Source organism: Colobus angolensis, unplaced genomic scaffold (assembly GCF_000951035.1).
Source record: "Colobus angolensis palliatus isolate OR3802 unplaced genomic scaffold, Cang.pa_1.0 Scaffold150, whole genome shotgun sequence".
NCBI classification, from domain to species: Eukaryota; Metazoa; Chordata; class Mammalia; order Primates; family Cercopithecidae; genus Colobus; species Colobus angolensis.
The window spans coordinates 2751920-2772583 of record NW_012114600.1 but is presented as its reverse complement, the minus strand read 5'-3'; the positions used below and the strand labels follow the sequence as shown (position 1 = coordinate 2772583).

Below are 20664 nucleotides of genomic sequence, written 5' to 3'. Positions count from 1 at the left end.
ACTGGAAAAAGGAAGAAAGCCTCAGATGAGCATGCACACAACTTTTTAAACACACTGTGCATGCTCACTGCCCAAGCACAAGGAGGGCACTGCACAAGTGCAAGGAGGGCACTGCACATGCAGGCAGCCCATCCTATGGGAAAAATCATGGGAAAGGGGTGCAACACGTTGGAGGTGGGCCAGCCTATAAAGTCCTAGGATCAAGGTTAAACACAGCACTTGTCCTTTGGGTCACCCATCTGGGACTCTTCTTTCAAGTGTATTTTCTTTCTTGCTGTAACACTTTTTAATAAACTTTCATTCCTGCTCTGAAATTTGCCTGGGTCTCTTTTTCTGCCTTATGCCCCTCAATCCTCAGTTGAATTCTTTCTTCTGAGGAAGCAAGCAGTGAGGTTGTTGCAGAACTGTAGGAATTTACCACCGGTAACTCGAATATCTTCCACCAGTAACATAGTGACATGTGACTCAGATATTTGCCACTGGTAACAATTCCATCTTTTTTTCTAGAGATGTTTCATGCTTTTTCCATTACTCAAAGCCAGTTCCAAGAAGAGATTACCAGTAAAACTCAAGAAGATCTACCCAATTTAATGAATGTTTATGAGAGTGAACCAAAAAAGCCATTAGTCCACATAAGTAATCAAGAAACTTTGTTATGCATAAACAAAATAGGTTACTTTTGCAGAGATCCCGAAGAATGGGCTTCAAGCATCTTGGCTCATGTTTTCCCTTCCATTCCCTTCCCTTTTCTCTTCCCTTTTCCATTTCTTTTCCTCTTTTCCCTTCCATTTTTTTCTCTTTTCTATTTCCCTCTCTCTGTTCTCCCTTCCCTTCTTCCTTCCCCCTTCCTTTCCTTTATCTCTTCTGTCTCCCTCCTGCTCCTCTTCCTCTCTCTCTCTCTCTCTCTCTCTCTCTCTCTCTCTCTCCCTCTCTCCTCTTGTGATACCCAGTATTTTTTCTATAGGAACAGGAAAGGATGCAAAGAGAGAAATTATGAAGCATTAATTAGAAAAAATAATAACACCTTCACTGGAAGGAAAATTATATTAATGAGTTTAGAAGAGCAAAAACAAATGCATCATTTGTGCAAATGGTGCAACTGAGTCATTTCCACAATTTTGGAATAGAGTCAGAGGCCCAGAAAATGGTGATTCATATTTATTCCACTAACTTCTGATTTAGGGTCATTATTATATGAGCTAGGGTAAAAATTTCTCTTGGAATTGAAGCTGATTAACTTAAATAACCTATAAAGACAGCAGTTTAAATACTGAACATGATGTATTGAATAGTGTGTTTCTACACAAAATATGAATCACTTCCCTTTATTTTTGTATGGTTGCAAATTAGACAAACAGTGAATAGTATAAGAGTTATAATAAAAAGGTTCATATTCCAGCCCCCTTTGCTTCTCACTATATGTTTAACTATGGATAAAGCAATCTCTCTGAGCCTTGGTTTCTTCATTTGTGAAACTTAAGGGATTTAACCTGATTATCTTTAATAATTCTTTCATCTCCAAAATTTTATGAATGTGAGGAAAATCTAACTCAAATCATCTGAAACTGAAAGAAAAAAATATGCAATTTGACCAACTTGCATATGTAATATGTATGCCAGAGCTACTAGGTTAAAAAAATAAAGCAGAAAAAGGCTTCCTTATTGATCAAAGCTGTTGATTATTAAGTAATGTGTATTGCTCTTGGAATCTTCTTTAAATTATAATGTCTATGATTAATTTCCACATGGGATAAGCAACTTTGAGAGTCTGCTGGAAGTATCTGTTCTGTTAGCAAGGGGCTCATTAACAGGAAAGAGGGGTAGGGATACAGAAGCAAAACAAACATGGAATTCCAAGAGCTTGGTCACAAACATCAGGGACCGGCTCTGCAGTGATGGCTTGACATTCATTCTGGAAAGTCTTGTACTATAAGTATGTGGGTGTCTATTACTAAAATTTAGAAAAAAACAAATCTCAATCTATTATAAGATAAATAAAGTCCTACTCTGATCTAATGGGAGCTCTCAAAAAGGAACAGGCTAGAAGCCTTTGGTCACAAGGCGAAGTTCCATTAGGGGAGTAATTTCTTTAAGACTTTTGTACAGACCCTAATATCAAAGTGTGGGGGAACCAATCCCAGGACATAAAATGTAAACATGTATTTCCTTTATAGAAACCTGGAATATGTGTTGGTCCTCTATGACCTAACATTAAAAAAAAAAGTTTTGGCAATATTCACCTGACTCTGGACTAAAAATAAAATCGACTTATATTCTCTCTCTAAAAAAATTCCAAGTTTTGTGTTCATAGACCTAGTCATAATAGAGTGGAAATTTAAGGGCAAGAAAGTTTCTCCTCTTTAAGTGACAGCATAGAAATAATGGTGTTAACTGAAAATGCTAGTGCCTCATTAAAGAAATACATTTTATCATCTGTCAGATCCTGAGCTTTGTGGCTCTTGTTCCTTAGGCACAAAAAAATCACAGTCTGAATAGCGTTTCTTAAAATGATTTTCTACTCCCTTCACATTCCTACAAAGGAATAGTTCATTTACATCATTAGATACTTTAAAATGGTAAGGGAAAATTCCTCCCAAGTAGTCAAAAACAAACATTAATTTGTAGGATTTTATTTGGAAGGAAAGTGCACTGGGAGAGGTGAAGCCAAAGGCAGAAGATTCTCTGTAAATATATGAAAGCTAACCTATTCCTTGGATTTATATCCAACAGACTCAGAACGGAAATTAATCTCTTAAAAATATCCTGCCCTGCAGAAACACTCCTTACTCAACAGTAGGCCAAACTATGTCCCATGTCCTTTCACTTAAAACTTCTAACACTACTTTAAGAATATAAGAAAAACAAAAAGAATCATTAGGAAATTTAAAAATGCACAAAGCTTTTCAAGTCTATAATATCAAAGAATCAGTGGACTCCCCTGAAATTGTTAGCACTAATTTTTAATAAGCACACCTTGAAATATATGCATTCTAAGATGCAGCGATTTTATCTTAGCTTTCTTGTTAAAGATTAAGTGGAAATTCAGATTTATTGGTATTATCAGTAGTATAGTAAATGATATTTTCCATTTATTTATTATAATTTGTTTTTTATATTCTTTTTATGCTGAAAAGCATCTCTGTGGTCCTACTTCAAGACACTCTTCCACTCAATGTACTTAAATTTTGTCTAAAAAATGGAGAATTGTTTCCATAATTTGGAAATGTTTAGGATGAACTGACAAAAAGGATAGGAATTTGTAAATCCATCAGCATTTTTATATTAAATATCTTCTACCTTCAGGATATCTTCAGTTATTTTCCATAAATTGGGAAATCACTTCTCATTATTTTTGAATGGCATCATTTTGTTTTTATAAATACCACATTTGAATTTAGAGGAAGATCCTTCCCTGTGATAAGGCTATCAATTAGCAGTCAGTATGGACACTATAATGAAGACTTAGAAGCGGACAACTGAAACAAAGACAAAGTGATAATTCTATTATAGATTCATATTTTTACTAGGGAGGATTATGGAGTCTGTTTCCCTGAAAACATCTAGGTTTTGTTTACACCTGCATCTGATAAAGATCATAAAGTTGGAGGTAGAGAAAAAGGTGACAAGAATAACATTTTTGGTTGCTCTCCAGTTTTATGATTCTACCTGTCTTTCTAAAATATGTTATTTTGTTTCTTCTATTTAAAAATATAGAGATGGAAAGAAATGTTCTGTTTCACACCCACATTTCCTCAAATCCTATAGTATTCAAGCTACTCTTCTAGCACCATGTTTTGTTTTGTTTTTTTTCATATTCTACAGGTAGAAAGCTATAGAATAAAAGGAATACACTGTATTACCTCAAGCCAGGACCAACTTCAGACACTACTAACACAATATCCCTAACAAGACTTTGGATGATACTGAATGAGTGGTATTTCATACAACAAAAAATACAGAAAACTTATTTGATGTAGTTCTCAATTGTACTTCTCAGACGTGTGAAGAAACTCAATTATTTTTAATAGTCCCATATCCTAGAACTCTAAAAATCTCTAAACTCTAAAAATGTGAAAAAAATCACATTATTTATGCTATTATTTTTCTATTCAAAAATCTATCATCATATATCATTTAGGGCTTGTTTCTCAGATTGACCATAGTATTTCATACAAGTTTTGAGCATACATACTAAGTATAAATGTAGCATATACTGATTTTCTAGGGCTTTTATCTTCTAAATTGGAGTATATGTTTATCCAGAGCAAGCAGGTGTTTTCTTTTCTTTAGAATAGATAAAGAAATAACTGCCAAATCAAGATATGATTTTGCTTATTTTTTGTTGTATTTATGGTACACTTATAAAAAAAATGAGAGTCAAAGAAATTTTTAAAAGTAAACTTAAGACATAAAAAGATTTTATTTCACGATTAGCCACCATTTACCTGTACATGAATAATCATCAATTCTGATGTATCCAGTTTTGCAGATGCACATAAAAGAACCCGGAGTATTGACACACATAGTATTTTCACGACAGTAATGGCGCCCTTCAGCACACTCATCGACGTCTGTGAAGAAAAACAGGACAAAGAGGTCAACAGTGGGTAATATTCTGGAGCTCCTATATTATTTTCTTTGGCAGGGAGAGGGAAAATATTTACTAAATGAATAGCATTTCAAAAAAGCATTCATGATATCTCCTTTGCTAGGAGTGTTTAATGTTCCAATGACAAAAATCAAGAGTTTTTTTCCAACAGCTCTTCTTGAAGTTATGAAGAAGTCTGTCTGTTTTAACTTGCATCATCTAAATATCTTTTGAAATTTTCAGCACATTCATCTGCCTATGCTTGATAAAATGAATCAGAATGCAAAGATTGGGCTGCCTTAGTATCCAGCAATCTTCAAACACAGAGCCTGCCACATATTATTGTTTGACTCATCAGCTATTCGGTACAGTTGAGCAGACCCTGAAAGAGGTAAATAAAGTGTTCGATATAAACCAGAATTGTAACAATTTCACTTAAAGACATGAAGTCAATTGCATGAGCTTATTAGAGATAAAAGTAGACAGCTATCCCAATAAGTATATAAATACAGATAAAGTTACAATAGAGATCTGATATAGATGAGAAGTTACAAAATAGTAAAATAAGATATTATATTGAGGATCTTACATGGTAATTCACACACCAAGTTCTGAGTATGTATAATGACTTCTGGATGCTAACCCATAAGAAGCACTGCTACTAATTGTGAAGAATGTGAATTTTCACAATGAAACTGTCTTCATGTAATAGCATCTCTCTGCATAGAAAACAAATCATTTTACAAGTATTTAAGGGCCTTAAAGCATTGGTCAGACAAGGAATTTCCCATCCAGAAGTCTGCATTCTCAAATCCTTCTGATGATTCCACAAAGCAGCACTGAATTCATTTATACTGTTAACAGAAATGGATCAACTATAAGAGATGGATAGGCGACACACCACTACAGGGGCCACGTCATTTGTGTAAGCCCAACTATGTTCCCAGTCGTGAGAATGTCAAAAGAAATAATTGACATAATCTAGGAATCTATATTTTAGAACTGTAGGATTCTTATCATTCATCTGAGTTAACTATTTATTTTATAGAGGGAAAAACCTGAGTCCTAGAGAAACTCAATTTTCTATTCAATTCCATGGAAAACATAATAAATTCTAAACTTCTTATCTGACCTACAAAACGTTTCCTGGTTTGGTCTTTACTTTTCCAATTTCACATCTGATGACCTCACTTCCTTCTCCCCTCTCAGTGTTCTGGCCACATAGTTTCTAACCTACCTGCTCTTTCTTACCTGTCGTCCTTTATATATGCTGTTCTGTCTACTTATAACTGCTACTCCTTCTCTCCCTGACACCATCCCAGTGGATCTTGTTTACAGGTAGATTCATCCTTCAAGAATCTATTTAAATGTCCTTCCTACAAAAACTTCCCTAATGAACTAAAATACTCCCGATGCAGTGCTCTCTCAGGACTTTGTAAATGTTTCCATTATAGATGCGTCAATTGTATTTTTATTAGTTTTTATGAGTTTCTTTCTCCTGAACAAACCACATATTCCTCAAGGGTATAAATTATCTATCAGTGTTTCTTAACTTTGCCCATCATATTCATCTGGGATGTCAAAAAACAAAAACAAAAAAAGACTGGTTCTTCAGCCAACTTCCAAAACCCCACTCCAAGTTCTAATTTAATTGTTTGTGGTGGAACACATGCAATGATTTTTTTAAAAAATCTTCTCCATGATGAGTGTAATACAGGGGTCAGAAAAAAAAACCTCTGTAAAGGGACAGATAGTAAATTTTCTAGACTTTGGAAGTCATGGGCAACACATAAATTTAATGAACTTGGCAGTGTTGGAATAAAAGTTCATTTACAAAAATTGATGGTAAGCCAGCCACATTTGGCTCACAGGTCAAAAGTTGATGACTTCTGACCTAATGCATAGCCAAGGTTAGCAATCACCACTGAGCAGAGTGAGGATTCAAAATACTTACTATAGGAGCCTGGTACTCATCTCTTTGACAGACAAGGATCATAACAGCGAGTAGATAGCCACATGTCAAATTGAGTTTCTAACAGATAACTCTGAAATTCAGCAGGGAAGTGTCAGAGAACCTCTGAGGCATGGGACAGAGAAGTGAAGCAGTTGGCCCAGGCAAGATCAGCTCAAAGCCAGGAGGAACTATCTATTGTGGGGAAAAGGTAAGTGAAAGATCTGCAGGGGTTCACATTCCTACCACAGTCTCATATAATCCTAGCCACAAAAGACACCCTGTGCCCTCACAGGCCCTGAGCCTAGTATAGCAAGTTGCCTAGAATACGTAGGATGGCATTGTTCCATGTAGGGTCCTACAAACCCCCTGAGACCCAAGCAACTACAGCAATGGTGCCATTTTGAGTGTCTATCTCTCAAAAGATGATATCCTACCCTGGGGCCCAAAAACCCCTGCTTTTCTATATCCTTGGAGCACCACTGGCATCCCTTCATGTCCATCCAGAGGGCTATGCTGTCATAATACCAACTAGACCCAGCAGCACAACCAGGTCCCTGGCACTTTAGTCCACACAATGTCCTATACACTGGGGAATAGATGATGCAGCACACTAAGGAAGCTGCCCCTGGGACACAGGAAGCCAAAGCATGCCCTCTCCAGAAACTGAGAGCCGACTGCCCAGGGTCACTGCTAATGACAACAATCCTACCCTCTCCAGCAGCAGGGCTACCATGTACCTGTACTTGCCTTCAGGAGACCTCAAGACTGGCCATGTGCCCTCCTGGGGGGTGAGAATAGGCTTGTCCCACCTACTGCCCCTGCCATTAGCACCCAAATGCTTTATCCAGGGACCTGAGGATTGACCCATCCTACCCAGCACAGCCAGGGCCTAGGTGCACCATCATGGTGCTTGAGAGACCTGTCTTGCCTGCTGCCACCAATGCTGGTGCCCACGTGCACTATCACAAATCTGGAGATCATCCCACACTGCCCACTTGTGCTGGCCAGGAGCCTGGGTATGGGCTCGCCATGCCTGCTGCCACTGGAACATATGCACACTATCCAGGGGCATTAAGGACAGGCCTACCCTACCCACCATCAGTACTCACATGTACCTCTTAGGGAACCCAGAAACCAGCATGCCCAACCCATTAGTGCATGGGCATGTGGTTCAGAGACCTGAGGGTTGGAAAACTGCTACTAGTGCCACCATCCATGTCAGAAATGCTGTCTGAGTGATCAAGGACCCACTCAGTTGGCCCACCACTGCAACTACCAGAACCTGAGCATACTGCCCACAGGCCCAAGAACAGGCCCACCCATATCTGCCACTGCTGGTGCTCATGTATGCCACTGAGGGCCCAAGGACTAGCCACACCCAGCCCACCAATGCATCATTGGTACCAAGGGACCAGCCCACCTAGAATTCCCATTCCCAGCAAAGCATCACCAAAACCTCACTAACAATCACAGCTTAAGTCACTGAGGAACTGATAGGCATCATTGACACTAATTATAGCATGATAAATCATACAGAGACTACAATATTGTGCCTACCCAGAATCAAAGCAACAGCATCTTACTAAACCGACAATACAGACACATCTATAGAAAAAAAATCTTTCTCTACTAAAGCCAGTCCATAAAATTGGAAGGAGAGACTGTTTCACCACATGCACAGACATCAACATAAAGACACAAGAAACATGAAAAAACAAAGAAACATGACATCTCCAAAGGAACATCATAGTTATCAAGTAACAGATCCCAACATAAAGGAAATCTATAAAATGTCTAAAAAGGAATTCAAAAGAATGACATTAGAGAAACTCAGTGAAATACAAGAGAACACAGATAAACAACGCAAAGAAATCAGGGAAACAAGTCATTATCTGAATAAGAAATTCAACAGAGATAGATGCCATAAAAAGAAAAAACCAGAAATCCTAGATGGGAATAATTGAATGAATAAAATAAAAAATATAATAGCTTCAACAACAGACTAGATCAAGGAGAAGAAGAAAGAAGTCCTGAACGTAAAGACAGGGCTTTTGAAATAACTCAGACCAAAATCAAAAGAAATAAAACAAAATAAAAAGAATAAAATGAAATAAAGAAAGCCTAGGTGGCATACAGGAAACTATACAGTAACTAAAATTTGAATTTTGGGAGTTCCAGAAGGAGAAGAGATGAACAAATGCATCAAAAACTTATTTAACAAAACAACAGCTGAAAGATTCCCAACTCTTGCAAGTTATAAACATCCAGACACATGAAGCTCAAATATTCCCAAATAGCTGCAGTTCAACAAGGTCTTATTCAAGGCACATTGTAGTAAAACTGCCAAAAGTCAAACAGCAAGAACAAAGCATGAAGTCACATATAAGAGCATCCCTATCAGAGAGTCCTGGAGAGAATGGAGTGATGTATTCAAAGTGCTGAAAGAGAAAAACAACAACTGGCAGCCAAGAATACTTTACCCAGAAAAGCTATTCTTCAAAAATAAAATGAAGGGGAAAGAAATTCTTTCTCAGATGAGAAAATAATGAAAGAATTAATCATCATTATACCGGCCCTACAAAAAAATGTTTAAGGTAATCCTATACCTGGAAGTGGAAGAAAGATATCTACCATCATGAAAACACATGACAGTATAAAACTCGCTGGTAGAGCAGATATACAAATGAGAAAGAGAAAGGAGTCAAATATTGTCACTATTAAAAAAAAACATCAAATTGTAAACAGCAAAAGAGGAAGAGGAAAGCATATGTAAGACAATCAGAAAATAATTAACAATATGACAGAAGTCCCCACCTATTAATAAAAACCTTGAAAGTAAATGGCTTAAATTCATCAATTAAAAGATATAAAACAGCTGAATGTATTAAAAAACAAGATGCAAGTACAAGAAACCCACTTCATCTATAAAGACACACATTGACTAAAAGAGAAGGGATGGAAAAAAAATCCATCCAAATGAAAACCAAAAGTGTGAAGGAGTAGCTATGCTTATATCAAAAATTGACTTCAAGTTAAAAAACATAAAAAGGAGCAAAGTAGGTCAATATAGATGACAAAATAATCAATTCAGTAGGAAGATATAACATTGTAATTGTATACGCACCCAACACAAGAGCACCCAGTTATATAAAGAAAATATTATTATAGCAAAAGAGAGAGACCCCAATATAATAATAGCTGTGAACTTCAACACCCTCGTTTTAGCACTGGGCAGACCATCTAGACAGAAAATCAACAAAGAAAGGTCAGACTTAATGTGCTCTACATACTACATGGAGTTAACATTTACAGAAAATTTCACCCAATGGTGGCAGAATAAATATTCCTCTCACTAACACAATGAAAGTTCTCCAGGATAGAACACAAGTTAGGCCACAAAACAGGTCTCAAAAACTTTCAAAAATTGAAATCATATCAAGTATCTTCTCAGAACACAATGGAATAAAACTAGAAATCAATGACAACAGATATTCTGGAAATTGTACAAATACAGGGAAATTAAGCAACATGTTTCTGAGCAACCACTGGGCCAATATAGAAATTATGAAGAAAATAAATAGCTTTCTTTAAACAAATGAAAATGAAAGCACAACACAGCAAAACCTATGAGATACTGTAAAAACAGTGCTAAGAGGGAAATTTATAGTAGTAAATGCCTACATCAAAAAGTAGAAATACTTCAAATAAACAATATAGCAATGCACCTCAAGAAACTGGAAAAGTGAGAACAAACCAAACACAAATTAGCAGAAGAAAAGAAATGACAAAGATCGGAGCAGAAACAAAACAGACTATCAGACAATACAAAGAATTAAGAAAATGAAATGTAGGCTTTTTGAAAAGATAAAATAAATTGTTGTATAGAATAACAAAGAATAAAAGAGAGAAGACCAAATAAGCAAAAATGGGGACCATGTAACTGATAGCACAGAAATACAAAGGATCACAAAAGACTACTATTAATGGTTGCATGTTAATAAATTTAAAAACTTAGAGGAAATGGATAAATTCCTGGACACATACAACCTACCAAGACTGAACCAGAAAGAAATAAAAAACCTGAACAGATCAATAGCAAGTAACAAGACTGGATCAGGAATAAAAAGCCTCCCAACAAAGAAAAGCCAAAGACCAAATGACTTTATTGCTCAATTATACCCAGCCCTTCTGAAAGCCATAGCAGGAGTCCCCCGGGCTTAAGCTTGTGAGCTAGAGAGGGTCCCATCAACAAGTCCATGCATACAAAGACATGAACAATTTACCTGTGTGGATGAAAGAGCAAATTATAAGAAACAATTCAGTGGAAACACCCTGGTTATCAGAGAGAGGAATTACTTTGATCACACTGTTGCATTTCCTCAAACAGGAGAGGTTCCTGGTAAGAGATGATAGTTCCAGGTACAGATAGGAAAGCAGTTTCAGTGTCTAGAGCAGGACAGTGAGTTCCAGCTGGAGCAAACATTAATTACATCAGGCACCATAACTCTCTCCAAAGACAAAACAATATCCCATAGAACAGGGGTCCCCAACCCCGGGATGGCCAAACAGTACCAGTCCCTGATCTGCTAGGAAGTGGGTCGTACAGCAGGAAGTGAGCGGCAGGTGAGTATTACTGCCAGAGCTCCTTCTCCTATCAGATTAGAGGTGGCATTAGATTCTCATAGGAGTGCAACCCCCATTGTGAACTGTGCATGAGAGGGATCTAGGTTGTGTGCTCCTTATAAGAATCTGACTAATGCCTGATGATCTTCCAAAAAGTTTCATCCCAAAACCATTCTCAGAGCCCCCACCCCTGGTTCCATGGAAAAATTGTCTTCCACGAAACCAGTCCCTGGAGGCAAAAAGGTTGGGGACTACTACCATAGAAGTAGCCTACCCCAGCAGGAGTAGCTACCAAACCTGGTTAATTGAGCTCATAAGTATGTGTGAAACACCTCAGATCTCTCCCAAGAATACTTAAGAGATGGGAACTTTGATGGCACTAAAGTTCTGTGAGAGGAGGTGGAGAAAAGAGCCAGTGAATTAGGATTATTTCTGTTAATGTGACCCTATTTACAGCCACAATGGTGGAAAATTTGATTTATAAACAAAAATGGAGATAATTGTGCAAGAGTAAATAGGCCTTCTAAAAACTGTCTCTCACTGTTCAGTGTTGAGTCTACATCCCAGAGGTTTAGGAGACAGTGACTTGTCCAATCTTCTATTATAGATGTTTCCCTTTTAAGCTATCACAGAGTCAGAGAAAACTCCATGTAGGATCATAAAGCAAAAACAAAAAGACTATTGAATATGAAACCTTTTAGGAACTCGATGATTTGGATCTCATAGACATATACGATTCATGACCAAGAGATCTAAAGTATCAGCCTATTAACTGGAGTGTTGTGAGACAGAGCGAAGTAAAAATAGCAAAAAATACCACCATAACACTGTAGATCTAATTGTCACTTGCCTTTTTTGATTTCTCACACCCTGTCTTCAGAGGAAGAACTCCCCAAAGAGTTGCATTTATGTACTGAAATTGCAAAGTTACATAAATGTCATTTCCATTTACATGTACAGATATTCACAGGCATAAAAATGGCATGACTAAAAGGTAATCTGGTGGAAAATCATGTCAAATTTAGTTCAGGGTGTATTTTAGTTCCAAATCCCAATTCAAAAACCTAATATAAGTCAAATTCTCACAGTTCAGTTTCAATTCTCTACACATTCATTGAGTATATTCTATGTACAAAGGCATTTTATTGGATTTTCTGATGGTCCTATGGGGTAGAACCACAGTGACGACTGGATAGTATTGGGGTAGGCTTTGACTCATTATGACTTTCTACTAAGAAGAAAGAACTGCACAGGTTTTGATTAGGCTGCCAAGTAGAAATATTCTGACATAAGCTTGTTATGCTGTAGAGAATTAAACAAAGAGTGCCCCATTGGACCACATGGCTCTTCACATACCATCCAAAATTTATTACAGAGTTAAGGGATAGACCCTGCCTTAAAAGGGCTTACAATCCAGGAAATGGGTGATGATCATCATCACTGTCATCCAGTTAGCTGCCTTCTATATTTGAAGCCAGCATTTCACAAGCAGCATTGCTTAAAGAGCAATATCTCTAATAGAGGTTCATGGTTCCTTGAAAACAAAATATTACATGGTCAAGTAAGTTTCAAGACGACTATATTACTATAGTTCTTCCTAGTTGCCTCCTAAACACTCATAATATACATAAGCTAATCACAAGCTCTGAGACTCTTTAAAAAAAAAAAAACTTCATTCATTTATTTAACAAGTATATAATGGGCATGCACTATGTTCCAAGTACTGCATTAGGTGACAAAGATAAATTCTAGCTGGAGAAAATAATATATATAAGATAACATTATAAAGTGATGCATACTATATAACAGAAACATATACATTGTGCATTGAATATGGAGCAACAGACGTTTTTAAAAACACAGTGCTTGTTTGTTCTGAGAACCCAACAGTGCAGAACACATTTGGGAATTTATATCTGGTGATATAAATAATTTTCTGACTCTGCCTCCTCCTACCAACTTGAGAAACTGATAGTGAAATTAAAAATCCAAGATATATTTACATGAATAACAACACAAGTGCCTACATTGTAAGGGCCAAAAAACCCACAAATCCTACAGGGACTGATATTCAGAGAAAGGTTAATGACTAAGAGTAGAGATATCCAGGGAAAATATAATGGTGCGGCAGGGCTTGAAGTGGATTTTGAAGAAATCCACTCCACTTATAATGTAAGACCTTTTGTTGTTATTTTGCTGCAGAAGGAGCACAAACATGAAATGTTCAGGAACAATAAGTAATCCATTTAATTAGAGTTTATTCAGGAAAATAATGGAAATACAATTATGGGAAAGGAGACATAACGTGAATGTATTTAAATGACCAACAAATATGAGGATGGCACCTTCTTTGTAGTCATATGAAGACATTAAAGCATTTGGAAGAAGCGGGTAGGGAGGAGGTATAGATATATCTTATGGGAGTCAGTAAAATGTCATAATTGAAGAGTTGGTAAGAAGTGCATTCAAGTTAAGAAGATCTTTTATGAATTAATAAAAGTCCGAGTCTTAAGTGGTTACTACATCTTAAGTAATCTACCCAGTCCTAATTTCTTCATATGATATCTTCACTGGTATCTGAAAGTCTTCTATTAAGTTTTTGTTAATATATCTGCTAGCTATGTCCATTGGAATATAAAATTCAAGAGGGTAGAGAGTTTGTCCACAACAAAGGCTGGCCCTGAATAAATATCTATTGAATGAATCAATGAATCTTTGTATGTCTTTGCCTTTAAAAGGACAAAGGGGAAAGTGTCTTCATTCACAACAGTCTGATGTGAAGCTCAACATGGCAGAGTGAATTCATTGTCTTCTGAGCACACTGCCTGGGCATTTACTTAGACATGAGCTTTTCTATGAATAGCAAATACAAGCCATCCTAGTGAAACAGTCTTGCATAGTAAAGGAAAAATGGGGTGGGAATAAAGAAGCCTGAACTCTGGACCTGCATTTATTACAAATCTGACAAGCATTTAGTCCCTTCAGACCTTAATTTCATCATTAAAGGATAATTTTCAAGTCACTACTAGCTGTAAAACTTTGCAGTTCCAACAAAGGGAACGTGATCTATGTCGTTGCAGTGGTTTCTGATTCTCCAGGATTTTGTAAGCTATACAGTAATATTCTAGCAAATTTAAAAAGCAAAAGTAAACTGTGTTTCTTATACTTGAACAGCTTCTCTTGCCCCAGGATAATTCAAGCCGGTCTATTTTAGAAACCAGAATTTATAAATTTATAAATTCCCTTTTATCCTACTTGAAAGATGAGGCCAACTTTGTAATTATTCAGAATCATAGATCTTTAGATTTGAGAGGAACTTTAGAAATCATCTAACCCCAGTAATTTACAATTGAAGAAACAGAGGCACAGAGAAGCCAGAAACAAATTAAAGAGGAGGCAGGGATGGGATCACAAAGCTTTTGTGAGTCATATTAAAGAATTTGAACTTCATCCTATGTAAAATAGGAAAGGTTTTAAGAAGGGATTAATTGAATCACATCTGGGTTTTTGGAAGATTCCTCTAGCACAGGCTTATATAGTTAATGAGTGGCAGCCATAACAAGAGCAACATTTCTAGACCCTGGGTTTAAAATTAGTTTCTTTTGGTCTATGGACTCATCTCCAGACTAGGCTCAGAGGCAATGAGCACTCAGGCATGACGTTCCCTTTTCTGCCACATTATACCTTATACCTTGGATGTCACTGATAACTGTTTTGTTTTTTAAAGTGTAGTGTATTTCTAAAGCTACAACATTTATCTTGATTATATACTGTAAAAACATTATATTAGTATGTGAATGAACACTAATGCCTTCTTGATCAGCCAATAAAATCTTGAAGTCATGCAGCTCAACTGCAAAGACTCCATATATTGAAAAATAATACAGATCAATATGGGTTATTGCTAAGTCTTGGCTCACCGGCTGTGAAATACTGGCTGGGCAAAGTTGGCAAAGATATCAATAAAATAATTCACAAACTAGGATAAAGACTAAGTTCTAAGAAATGTAATTCTGGAAAGAGATTTGAGAGTAACATTTGGGAAGATAAGAATTTTTTTATTTTATTTATTTATTTATTTATTTTTTTCTGAGACGGAGTCTGGCGCTCTGTCGCCCAGGCTGGAGTGCAGTGGCCGGATCTCAGCTCACTGCAAGCTCCGCCTCCCGGGTTTACACCATTCTCCTGCCTCAGCCTCCCGAGTAGCTGGGACTACAGGCGCCCGCCACCTCGCCCGGCTAGTTTTTTGTATTTTTAGTAGAGACGGGGTTTCACCGTGTTAGCCAGGATGGTCTCGATCTCCTGACCTCGTGATCCGCCCGTCTCGGCCTCCCAAAGTGCTGGGATTACAGGCTTGTGCCACCGCACCCGGCCAAGAATTTTTTAAAATATAAAATTTCTAAGTTTAAGTAGGCTGCTCAGTGAAATACCAGTAAAGAATAAATTAAAATATCATTTACAAATAAGCTAACACTGAAAGGAATTGCCAGCAATCATATGTTTTAAAGTCAGTGGCATTAATGAGTTTGTTTACCATATATTAATTTCTATGTATTAAAAACTATATTCATCTGAATGTATGATTGAAGGATAAGACTGAAACATATGATTTTCTTGACATCTCAAAATAATGGCCACAAATTTGCTTCATTCATTTTGTAATTTCACTCATTGTAAATTGTATGGTACATTCCTTAAAAAGAGTGAAAGCTCTGGCATTATATCAGCTTTCTTGTTACTCTTGATAGAATATATTATTCTTAGCTTTGGGATTCCTGAATTTAAAAAAAAAATAGAGGCATGCACTAGGAAAATCTCAGACAGGGTTGAGAGTGTATCATAAATAATATCCATGGAGAAAAATGAGAGAATGTGGAATATTAAGGAGTGGGGGAACAAAGGCATGTGTAGGTTTGTCCATATAATAGTTTCTGACTTCGTACTATGTCCAAGGTACTATAATAACTTAGATACCAACAGCATAGCCTGAATGAAACAGATGCAGTATCTGCCTTTGCAGAACTTAGGATCTGACAAAAGAGACAACTAGTAATTTTGAAAAATGTAATGGGAGTTTGAGAAGGACACTGCCATCTGGAAAACAAAGTGAGGGCTCCAAACCCAGTCTTACAAACAAGGAGAAACTGACATATAAGCATCGGACTAAAGGAGAAGTAGTTAGCCAGGTGAGATGCGATGAAAGAGCATTTCAAACAAGGAGACTACATGCGAATGTTGGAAATTAAGAGAACTTGACATGTTTGAAGGATAGCAAAGTACTCAATATACCTAAAGAAGAACGCAGGAGCGGCCGGGCGCGGTGGCTCAAGCCTGTAATCCCAGCACTTTGGGAGGCCGAGACGGGCGGATCACGAGGTCAGGAGATCGAGACCATCCTGGCTAACACGGTGAAACCCCGTCTCTACTAAAAAAAAAAATACAAAAAACTAGCCGGGCGAGGTGGCGGGCGCCTGTAATCCCAGCTACTCAGGAGGCTGAGGCAGGAGAATGGCGTAAACCCGGGAGGCGGAGCTTGCAGTGAGCTGAGATCCGGCCACTGCACTCCAGCCTGGGCGACAGAGCATGACTCCGTCTCAAAAAAAAAAAAAAAAAAAGGAAGTACACAGGAGCTGCGTTTGTGTGCAGGTCTTACACACTATATGAGAGTTTAACATTATCCTATAATCAATGGTAATCACTGAAGTTTTTAAAATTATTCTAAAACATATCATATGTACACATGCTGTAAAATTTAAAAGATGCAGTAGAGTGTATCATGAAATTAAACCTGAGTCATAGTCACTCAGTTCTCCCACTCCTAATCCCTGAGACAACCTCTGGTATCAATTTCTTCCACAATTTCCAGACATATTCTATGCCTACTTAAGCATACACATAGGGGAATATGTGTTTGCGCTTTTCCTCTGAAGGGTGTTCAGCAGGGACATGAAATGTTATTATTGCTAAACAATATCTTTGTAAATGCAGGATACAGGATAAATTAGAGAAGAGTAAAACTGGAAGCTAGGAGGAAGCTCACTTGATATTACACAGTTTCAGTTCTTGTGACTATGACTGCAGAAGATGAAAGGAGTGAGGCAGATTAAAAAAATATACATGGGATCGGATATTGCTTGCACTCTGGGACTGACTGGATGCCTGATGATTAGTGAGGGATGCTCTCAAAGATAATATCCTTCTTTTTTAACTAAACAACTGGGTGGGTCCATAGTGTAGGGAACTGGAGGACTGCAACTGAGCTACAGAGAAGCAGTTTCAAATAGGTTGAATTTGAGGTGCTTATGACACATCCAGATAAAAATGTCCAAGAGACAGTGAGATATGTGGGTCTAGAGCTTACTCCAGAGAGAGCACTGGGCTCAAGATCAACATTTGAGAGTCATAGGCACACAGAATGTAATTAAAGCCAGGGTGTTAGCATCACACAGGTAGAGGATGTAGTATGAGGAGAAAACAATTAAAATGGAGACCTGGGGGACTTGGACATTCAAGTGGCAAGTAAAGAAAGCAGATGGAGAAAAATTGCTCAGAAAGGTAGCAGCAAAACTAGAGAAGTGGTGGAGAAAGACAAATGTCAAAACGGTAGGCAGTCATCACCTTTTAAAGTCACCTATATTTGGAAAAATATTTGTTTCTTCAAGAAAGGAAACTCAAATTTTCAGTGTCCTTAGAAACTAGTGACCTAGTACTACCAAATGGGAGCACTCATGCAAAAATTCAGTCCAGAAGAGAACTTTATAACTTTGCAGGTTGCAAAATTTAGCAAGCATAATAGAGAAGGCATCTCCGCATTTAGCATGGTCGCCATGGCATTCGCTTCTGGAGTCCAGTCCTGGATGTCATCAGCGAACATTCACAACATTTATGTGAGTTGTGGTGTTGACATCAAAAGGTAGAGGTAGTGGGATTTGTATCGAGATGTACTAGGTATTTTCTTGGCTGAACACCATCTTAACCTGTTTTCCAGTCCTTCCACAACATTGTGAGCTACCTAACATCCTTCAACATATTCCTTTTCTGCTTCAACCGTCAGAGTGAATTCCGTTGTTTGCAATTCAAAACCCCGATCAATACAGTGTAGTATCATGAAGACAAGGTAAATAAGTGTTGGAAGAAGGCAGAGATCGGTAGAATTAATTGCTGCCTAGAAGTCAAGCAAAATATAGATGGAAAGTTGTCTGATTTAACAATAGAGAAGTTATCAGTGACCTTGGTGAGAGTAGTACGGAGGGGATATGGGATGTAAAGTCTAGTTTGAAGTTGGTTAACGAGAAAGTCTGAGATGAAGAAGTGAAGACAGTGAGAAAAAAGCATTACATTAAGAGATTCAGCTATAAAGGGGAAACGGTAATAATACAAAAACTAGACGGGATATAGAGTTAAGGGAGAGATTAAGCATAAGTAAATGCTAATGAGAAGGAGCAAACAGAGAGAATGAAATTGAAAACTGAGTTTGAAGATATAATAGATGAAGCAAATTTCCTCTGAAGACAGGAAGAGATGAGATTTAGTACTTATATGTACCTATTACTCCCAGGAGGAGAGGTTTCTATTCCACTGATACTAGGGAGAAGGAAGAAAGGGTGGAAGTAAGGCATGCTGGCTTATGAAATTGGAGCAGGAGGATGAAGAAGTTGCTGTCTGTTTCATTGGTAAAGAAGTTATCTATCAGGAATAAGAGAACTGGTAGAGTCAAAGGCTTCAGAGAATGGTGAAGATTTACAATGATTATTGTAGGAAATGAGCGAAAACTCTGCTGGGATGCACAGTAAAATGACCAAGCAGACTATCGGCCTCAGTCGGAGTCAGTAAGCATGAACATGCAGCTGTGGGAATCCACTACCTGACATTTTTATAACACTTGGCTTTGTACAGTGCATGTTCATATACATTGTATGTTCATTCTCACAACCATCCTGTGACCTGGGGAGAACAGGCAACAGCCGCTTTTCACAGCCATGGAACCTTTGTCAAGCTGAGAAGCTTCCCAAAGTCTGTTACAAGTTAGTGTCTGGTAAATCTAGCATAGAATCACTAATTATTAGCCACTGTCCTTCCACAATCTGGTCCCTATCTTTGCAGTTTAATCTACTAACACTCTTGGATATAAGCCTCGTGTTGTAGAAAAGTTCCAGAACATCTCTTGCCCTTTCCCTTTGCTTACTCTTCTCTGCCAATCTAAATTGGATTCATATCTCAAGGCCCAGATGAAGTCTCAATTCCTACACGGTATCTTCCCTAATCTCTTTGGTCACAGGGATTCATTCCATCTGTCTCTGCTTCTGCACTTTTTGTCTGTGCTTATTCATGGGCAGTTAGTAGGTATCTTGGCTGAATCCAACTTGCTTGAAATTACAGAACAGACAGGCTCATTTAAATGATTGTCTTGTCATGCTGGATTTGAAAATTCATCAAGTTGAATAGCAGCATTCTTTCCAAGAAGGTGGATTATTATTTTTAAAATTAGAAACTAATTTAGTAAATATATATTAATTTTGCCAGAAAGCATAAATTACAGTCATAAAATTATCCAAATTGTTACCCATCCAGAGTTGCTTGACTAACTTAAACATTACATCAGTGTTTTCATGAAAGATATGGAGCCACTCCAATTTCCAATTGCTTGTTTGTACATAAATCACTGACTGGACTGCATTGTTATTAGCTTTGATAATCTTAATCAATGTTTAATGTTGATTAGGAAGTAGGACCTTACAACAACTCAGTATACACAAACATATATGTTCTACAATTTAAATCCCATTTCTCCACCACCACATTTCCATTTGAAGATATGAACAATTTTTAAAAATCTATTTGGGAATACATTCTTCATATTAAAGAAAAATTACCTGGAGTACATTTAACAATGTAATTAAAGCTGTTTTTGAATTTAAAGTAAAAATGAAAATCGAATGTATTATTAAAATCCTAGGGATCTATTTTAATATCATACCAATGAACAAGACATGCAATGCAGAACCATTATGCCTGCTGCTTCACCAGTGCTTCACATTCATTAAAGCCAGCACCAATTTCCTAACTGTCTCTTGTGTCAAAACACATGGGGCTCTGTTTTCTGTGGAATAATAATTGACTCAAAGAAGCTAGGTCTTTCTCCATCACATAACTCAAATATCTCCCTGTTCTCTCTCACATTCATTTAACTTGTACCTACCTGCTTCCCCCAATTCGCAATTATTGTTGTCCCCTAAAAACTTATTCTTATTTCTATTCATTATATTAATAATGAAGCTAACATTTACTACAATGTATGTTGCTTTGACAATGTCATTGCACTGTTTTTCCCACAGCATCACGTTTTCACGATAGATCTCAAATATAATCTCAGCACTATTTAATCAAAGTTAAATTTATTTTCTTTGGGCAATTCTTATATATTTCTAGCTCTAAGGTTTTCCTGTCATTAACCAGGTCCAAGCTTCCACTTCCTATCTCCAAGCCTTTTTTTCAGATG

At 37.3% G+C, this 20664-nt stretch overlaps 1 protein-coding gene across 3 annotated transcripts in view; it reads right to left on the bottom strand.

Moving 5' to 3' along the window:
* Nucleotides 1–20664, bottom strand: part of NELL2 (NEL-like 2 (chicken)) — a 436529-nt gene that overhangs the window by 177015 nt on the left and 238850 nt on the right. For all 3 annotated transcript variants that reach the window (XM_011936068.1, XM_011936067.1, XM_011936069.1), the window contains one exon: nt 4446–4571. In XM_011936068.1, the coding sequence (XP_011791458.1) occupies nt 4446–4571 (126 nt within the window). The remainder of the gene's footprint in view (nt 1–4445; nt 4572–20664) is intronic.